The following is a 7,706-nucleotide window of genomic DNA, read 5'->3' as shown; positions in this document are numbered from 1 at the left end:
CATCTTTGGCAAACGCCTTCCAGAAGCTTGAGGAAAGTTCTCCTCTTCTGGATAGACAGTTACCTGTTTTTATTTTTTTAAGACAAGGTCTCTTATGCAGCCCTGGCTGTCCTAGAACTCGCTCTGTAGACCAGGCTGGCACCAGACTCTCAGAGATCACCTGCCTCTGCCTCCTGAGTGCTGGGACTAAAGGCGTGGCCACTGCCTGGCATTCCCCTATCTACTGCATTGATTGAGCCCTTCCAGCACCAGCCCCTGGCAGAGCCACCAAGCTGCAGAAGCTTGGGGAATGTGCACACCAGCGTGGAAGGGGTGTTTGGGGACCAGAGAGACCACGAGCGCCCTCTGTCTGCCCCAGTTGTGGGAGCGGGAGCTACCTGTAGGTCCTTTCAGGGGAAGCATCTTCAGCCATGATGCACTCTTTCATGCAAGATAAAATAAAATAGTGTATTTGAGAATGATTAACAGACATAAGGATTTTTATCCTGTGGTTCATTTTATCCACTGATTTCCCTTTAAACGTTCTTAGTGCGCTTTATTTCACATTTTACCCCAAATTTGTCCAGAAGGACCTACAGGGAAAACCAGGTTTGATCGTGGGCCAGATGGAGGCTTTGTCCCAGCACAGCCATTTGCATACAGCACAGCTCCGGGGCTTCCCTGCTCCTCTCCTGAAGCTCCTTCTTGAAGGAGAAGGGACAGGTGGCCCAGGACCTCCCCCTCCACCTTCTCACCCAGGCTCTTTACTTTCTTACCCAGCGACAGCCTCGTTGTCTCGGAGAGCTGCTCTGATTGGTTGCTCACAGCAAGGGTCTTCCCCTAGCCTAAACTTCGTTTCTCTTACCTCCATCCTGCTCTCTTGCTCCCCAAGCAGACCCTGTTAGACCCCCCATCCCGGCAATGGCCCACTTTGTGGAGCTGGTCCTGGCAGCCCTCACCCTGATGATCTTCCTGTGTCCCCTGGGAGTATGGGCCATCGAGGGTAAGTGCGGGGGACACCTGGGTGGGCGGAGACAGGGAGGGCGCATGGGAGAAATGTCTGTCTCTGTGTGTAAGCAACCCCCTCCACCTGCACACAACCCCTGCCACCCTGTGGCCTCCTCTCTGCCTCTACCTACCTGCTGAGGCAGGGGCCCCTCTGGGCTCCTTTCACGTTCAGAGCCCTTGGCCCCTTCCTCTTTTCTGAGGCCCGTGGCCTCACCCGCCTCACAGCACCCGCGCTCCTCGACCACTTCCTGGCTTGCAACAGGCCATTCTGCCCAGCTTCGTTGCAGCACAGAAACCTCGATGTTTATGCGTGACCTCCCAGCCCCCACACCAAAGGCTTTGGCTTCCTCCATTTGACATCATGCTGGCCACATGCCAGTCCCTCACATCCAGGTCGTAAGTGTAGAGCTCTGAGAGGGCCAGCTGAAATGTCGCCCCGAACATCCGGGAGACTGGGCCCTCTCGTGGTGTGAGAACCACTGAGCCATCACCCGCTATTGGCGCCACTTTCCAGAACTATTTTATTTATTTCTTAGGCCTCTACCTCCCTCCCTCACCCCAATCCCTTCGGATGCCAGGTAGGAGAGAAAGAAGGTTAGTGGGGAGAGGGAGCATAGTTCTCTTTAGCTACTTCCTACTGGTTAGGGTCCTAGGGGCAAGTCCAGCCTTTGTTTTAGGAGATCTCCACTTCTTCTCATCCAACTGCATCAACAGCAGAAGTGGGGGGCGGGGGGGCAGGAGCAGCCCTCTTCTTTCTCAGAGCCCCCCCAACTCTCCCTGGGCTCTGACATTTATTCCCTCCCGGAGCCCTCAGAATTAAAGTACCCGCTGCCGGCAAAGAGCCCCTCTTGGGGAGCCCACACGAGGCAAACAGTCCGCTGCCGTGGACAGTCTGGATCAGCCCCACATCCCACACCTGGGATTCAAACAAACTGTCCCCCCAAACAGCCCAGGCTGAGGCCAGGCTGAGACTCAGCAGGCAGGTACCCTGAGCGAGACGTGCTTCTTCCCCTTCTTCCCGCCCTCACCCAATGCAGCCGACCACATGGGCTCCTACGGGCCAGCCTTCTACCAGTCTTATGACGCTTCTGGGCAGTTCACACACGAATTCGACGGGGAACAAATCTTCTCTGTGGATCTGAAGAACAGGGAGGTGGCGTGGCGTCTGCCCGAGTTTGCCGACTTCCCGCGCTCCGACTTTCAGAGCGGGCTGGCCAGCATTGCCATGCTCGGAGCCCACCTGGACATCCTGGTGGAGCGCTCCAACCGAAGCAGAGCCGTGAGCGGTACCCGGCCCTCAACCGCCCCACCTAACTAGGCAGGGAAGGGGGCTGGAAGGTTCCCAGCCCATCCCAGAGTCCTCCCTCCCCTCCTGCCCTGTAGGCACATCCCAGAACGCCCCAGAAGGTGGCCACGTGGGAGGAGGTGTCCTTTGCTGTTGGCCCTAGGAAGGCCCATCTGTAAGGGATGGGACTTTTCAGAGCCTCCTTCCTCTTAGTGCCGCCCAGGGTGACCGTACTCCCCAAGTCTCCCGTGGAGCTGGGAAAGCCCAACGTTCTCATCTGCATCGTGGCTGACATCTTCCCCCCTGTGATCAAAATCACCTGGCTGCGCAACAGCCAGCCCGTCACTAAGGGCGTGGCCCAGACCAGCTTCTACGCCCAGCCTAACCACAGGTTCCGGAAGTTCCACTACCTGACCTTCGTGCCCTTGGCAGAGGACGTGTATGACTGCAGGGTGGAGCACTGGGGCCTGGACGCTCCGCTCCTCCAGCACTGGGGTATGGGCCCCTGGTCCTAGCCTGTTCCCGTCCAAGTCCACAGGCGCCGGATCCCTTCCGGTGGTGGCCTCTGACCCTCGCTTCCTCTCCCAGAGCCCCAGGTGCCGACTCCGCCGCCGGACACCGTAGAGACCCTGATCTGTGGCCTGGGCCTGGCTCTCGGCTTTGTGGGCTTCCTCCTGGGCATCACGCTTATCATCACAGGCACGTGCCTGCTCAGGATGCGTGTGCAGAGCCCCGGGAGTCTGGGGAGAAGGGGGAAAGGCATGGGAGTAGGGGAAGGGGAATCAGAGATTGTGCGGAGAGCAGAAGGGAGGGGAGCGGAGGGGAGGGGAGAGAAAGGCAGGGAGTTGGAGAAGCAGGTCAATGGATGCGAATGGCCCTGGTCACCTTGGTTTCTCACTTTAGGTAACTTCTGAGAGAAAGCCGGGAGAGACGCTCTGTGCATTCCGGGGCTTCTGGGAGCTCCCTCATGCTCAGCAGCAGCCTGCTATAGCGCTGACCTCCAGCGGCATCACATCAAGCTCCGTTCTACAAGACCCTCCTTTTCTGGCCCCCAAACTCCCAGCAGAACTCTGGGGCACAGTCGGCTGTCCACCTGCCCCAGCGCACTCCGCTCAGGACTCCCGGTCCAGCCACACCTCGGGCAGCCCCACTAAATTCTCTTAACAGTGGTTGACTGGTTGACGCGTGTCCTTTTCATGGGGTCGGCACCTACAGCTGAGGGAAGCCTGGGGTGAGGCTGGCCACGTTAGAGTGCTGTTCGCCAGCCTTGTTTGGCCTGTAGTGTGATACTTTGTCCGGGAGCCATTTCACAGTTGAAGGAAATGGGTACAGAGTATCCAGTGGCTGTAATTTCTCCAGCTAATGACAGCTTTGCCGGTCCTGGGAGGTGAGAGCCCACCAGGATTCTGCCTTACGGGAGCACCTCCTCCCTTTTGGACAGTCCCTGGCTACTTGCTTCTGTGGTGTCAGTCACGTTAGGCAGGAGGGCAGTGCAGCGGATCTGAAGAGACGGCTCAGTGGTTAGAGCACTGGCTGTGCTTGCTGAGGACCCGGGTTTGGTTCCCAGCACTCGCATGCCGGTTCACAACCGTCTGTGACTCCATTTCCAGAGGGTTCGGTGCTCTTTTCTGCCGCTACGCCCACCGAGCACCAGGCACACCTGTGGGGCACAGACAAAATACATGCAGGCAAAATACTGGTGCATATCAAATCAAAACATTAAATCTTATAAGAAAAAAGACAGGATTTCCAAGTGCTCCACCATCTACCCCTGTGGGCCAGAAGACTTTAACCCTGAGGAGCCTCCTGGGATCTCCTGGGTTAGGACCTCAGGGCTGGGAAAGCAGTGACGGGACCCTGTAGTTAGCACACTCCAATTGATCCAGTCACTCCCTCAGTGCTAGGGCGAGGTGTGGGAATCCTGACGTAGCTGCTGTCTGAGGCCATTGGTGGGGGGGAGAGGGGGACCCCGAGGTGTGGGAATCCTGCTGGTGGCCAATGTAGAGGAACCCTGAGGTCTGAGTTGGACCAAAGTCTTTCTGGGGAAGCTGGGCGTGTCTGGCAGAGCATCAAAGTTGACCAAGACAGAAACAGAACCAAAACTGGCAACTGGCCTGGTCCTGGGAAGAAAGGGCTTGATAAAAACTTCGACACCTTCGCAGGAGAGAGAAAACTGGAAAAAGTCAACCAAAAAAAAAAAAATTGAGGAAATGGAGAAAGTTGTCTTTTGGGGGGAAGGGGTTCGAGACAGGGTTTCTCTGTGTAGCCCTGGCTGTCCTGGAACTCACTCTGTAGACCAAGCTGTCCTTGAACTTACAGAGATCCACCTGCCTCTGCCTCCTGAGGGCTGGGGTTAAAGGCGTGCACTGTCATGACCTTCCTAGGGGAAAGTTGTCTTAAGTCAAAGGTTTTGTTTGCCAGCGACAGCAAGGCCTTCTACACCAAAGGGGAAGCTGTTTACCGTAAAGGCACAGGGGGAACACAGGCCCCGGGCGGGTTTGGTCCTGTCTCCTGGGATCAGCAGAAGCCAGCGTGTCTTCTTGCTGGGCCACGTGGTGCTCTGTTCCCTGACTTCCCAGGCCACTCTCTCTCAGCCTCTGAGCTCGTATTGCACCTGCCGCTGGCCCCCGCAGGCTCCCAGCCACACTTTCAAATACTTGGAAAAATGAACAGCCCGCCAAACCTGGGGTGGACACCCATCCCGGTCCAATGCACTCAGAGCTGGGGACAAGGCCCCACCTGAGGCTGGGCTGCAGTGGGAGAGGACAGCCCAGCTCTGGAAGACATCAATCAGGGTTTGTCACCTCTTTTCCTCCCTCTTGTGGAGTTAAATGGTTGTCAGAGACTGCCTCCTCCTGTGGTTCCAACGCCCTCATGCCCTGCCCCCCCATCACAGGGTGTTTTCTTACAGATAACAAACATGTCTCCTCTCCCACATGGCAACAGCAATTCCCCACTCTGTCCTCCAGCCAACCCGGTCACTCCCAGGTCTCTGCACTGGCCTCCTTAGACCCTGTGCACACAACAGTTAAAAAGTTCTAGGGTGTTCCTGACCAAGCCCCTCCCCTTACCGTGGCCCCTCTCTCACAGACAATAGCGTCCAACTGTCCCTAACAGACTCGGGGCTGTGATTCGGATGTGGCTTGCTGCCCCTCCCCCATTTGTGGTCCTCAGTCCTCGTGATGTTGAGGTGACCTTTAAGATAAGAGGTCAAGGGGAGGTTCTTAGATCATCGGGGCGACCTTGCCCTGGGGGAGGGGGGATTAGGTAGCTCTGGTGAGCCAGTTGTGGGCTCTCTGGCTCCCTGTCTGGCAACGCGGTCTCTTCCTCCCACACATTCTTCAGGTCCTCCTCAAAGCCTGGCATCATGCCCTTTCCTTGACTCTCCACATTCTGTTAAAGGATAAAAAAGCATTTTGTTAGCAGAAAGTGGACGTCAGCAGTTGGCAACAATTTCCTGTCCACACCACATGGGATGGATTTCTACATCTTGATGGCTTTGGTTTTGAGTGGAACAGGGTCCTACTGTGTAGCCATGGCTGTCCTGGAACTTGCTATGTAGACCAGGCTGGCTGAGAACTCACAGGGACCTTCACTGGGATCAGAGGCACATCAGCACACCTGACATACCTCAATTCATTTTTCAAAGATCTATCTATCTATCTATCTATCTATCTATCTATCTATCTATCTATCTATCTATCTATCTATCTATCTATCCAGTGCTCTGCCTCCCTATGTGCCTGCACACCAGAAAAGGTGCCAGATCTCACTATAGACGGCTGTGAGCCACCGTGTAGTTGGTGAGAATTGAACTCAGGACCTCTGGAAGAGCAGCCAGTGCTCTTAACCTCTGGGTCATCTCTCCAGCTCAATTCTTTGTCTTTTTGGTTTCTTCTCCATCCACTATGGTAGAGGAGGAGACGGAGATGCTTTGCTGATGTGCTATTTTTTTTTAAATTTATTTATTTATACAGTCTTCTGCCTGCATGTGTTCATGTGCACCAGAAGAGGGCACCGGATCTCATTGTAGATGGTTGTGAGCCACCATGTGGTTGCTGGGAATTGAACTCAGGACCTTTGGAAGAGCAGCCGGTGCTCTTAACCTCTGAGCCATCTCTCCAGCCCTAGGTGCTGTTTTTTTAAACTCTATTTTATTTTGGTTCCTTATTCCCGTTTCTCCCTTTACCACCCCAGTCCCTTCCAACACCCCAACATCAGGTAAGAGACAAAGAAGGTTAATGAGGAGAGTTCTCTTTAGCTACTTCCTGCTGGTCAGGGTTGTCTGGTTCCTTGGGCAAGTCCAATCCTCGTTTCAGTATATCTCCAACTTCTCATCAAACTGCGTCAACGGCAACCAGGAGCAGCAGTGGGGAGCAGCGGCCTTGTCCCCCTCCCCCCCGGGGGCTCTGGCATTTATTCCCTCTCCAGAGTTCTCAGAATTAAACTGACTGCAGCTAGCAAGGACCACGTCCCTCTCCAAGTCTCACGGACAGGTAGCCTGCTGCTGTGGGGAATCTGGAGCAGCCTTTATACCCCTCGCCCGGGATTAAAACAAAAACCTGTTTACATAGCATCACCGAGAACCAACCCTTCCATTGTCGGGGATCGCACATGCCCACTTCCAACACCTCCCCTACTTTCAGCGGCTTTTCTAGACTCTGGCGGCTCAGCGTTGCCCATGCAAGGTAGGCTGTGGGAGCAGCCAGCTCTCCTTCCCTAGACGGCTTCCTGTTTTCCCTGGGGACTCAGTTCATTTTCTTTTTGCTTGATTTTGGTTATACCTGTTATCAGCCAATCAATGGTCAGACACATCAGGCGTCCTCCCAACTTTGCCCAGGTAGAAACCTCCCAGGCGTGTGTACATCTGCTCTTACTAACTAGTGACGCAGTGACACAGCCGTCCCCTGCCTTCAGCATCCTGTCAGGATGCACCTGTCGCCGTGGGGGATCTCTCAGTTCTTGTGCCCCACCACTGCCCTTCTACAGGCTGGTGCCTTAATCTATCGGGGCACATGCTCCGCTGACTTCAGCGAGCCGCCTGCAAAGGAGGCCAGCTCTATGCCATGTGGGTGGAGGGACACGGTCTCGACCCACTCTGGCCAACGCTGGAAATAATTCCCATGAGAACGTCCAACGAATGTCTCTTAGATCGCTCAGCTTCCAGATGAAAAGCCTAGAGACACTCAGAACGGTCCTGAAACTCCTGTGAGTGTAGGTAAACACTTTCCCCGTCCTCCTTTTTCACATTCACACAGGCGGTGAAGATCCTTCTCAAACTGTGACAGCTTTAACCTTGTCTCTAGAAACTCCCCAGCCCCCCAAAATACTCACTGCTTAAGTCACAACTTTCACGTGTGTGTTTGACTTTGCATAAGTAAGTTCCTCTTGTATGCCAGACTTACCTTCTGCCAAGATCTTGCCTGCTGGTCCC

The 7,706-nt window shown here is 55.0% G+C and overlaps 1 protein-coding gene across 1 annotated transcript; it reads left to right on the top strand.

Annotated features, from left to right (window-relative positions):
* Positions 1–825: 825 nt before the first annotated feature.
* On the top strand, positions 826–3,441 carry LOC110543181 (HLA class II histocompatibility antigen, DO alpha chain). The gene is made up of 5 exons (XM_021629587.2): positions 826–982; positions 2,025–2,273; positions 2,486–2,767; positions 2,861–2,971; positions 3,176–3,441. Exons 1-5 carry the CDS (start codon positions 901–903, stop codon positions 3,184–3,186), a joined length of 735 nt encoding a protein of 244 aa, XP_021485262.1. The 5' UTR covers positions 826–900; the 3' UTR covers positions 3,187–3,441.
* Positions 3,442–7,706: the final 4,265 nt, after the last annotated feature.

The sequence above is a fragment of the Meriones unguiculatus genome, chromosome 16, assembly GCF_030254825.1.
Source record: "Meriones unguiculatus strain TT.TT164.6M chromosome 16, Bangor_MerUng_6.1, whole genome shotgun sequence".
Classification (NCBI taxonomy): Eukaryota; Metazoa; Chordata; class Mammalia; order Rodentia; family Muridae; genus Meriones; species Meriones unguiculatus.
The sequence above is the reverse complement of the archived record's forward strand: the minus strand, read 5'-3'. Positions and strand labels throughout refer to the sequence as shown.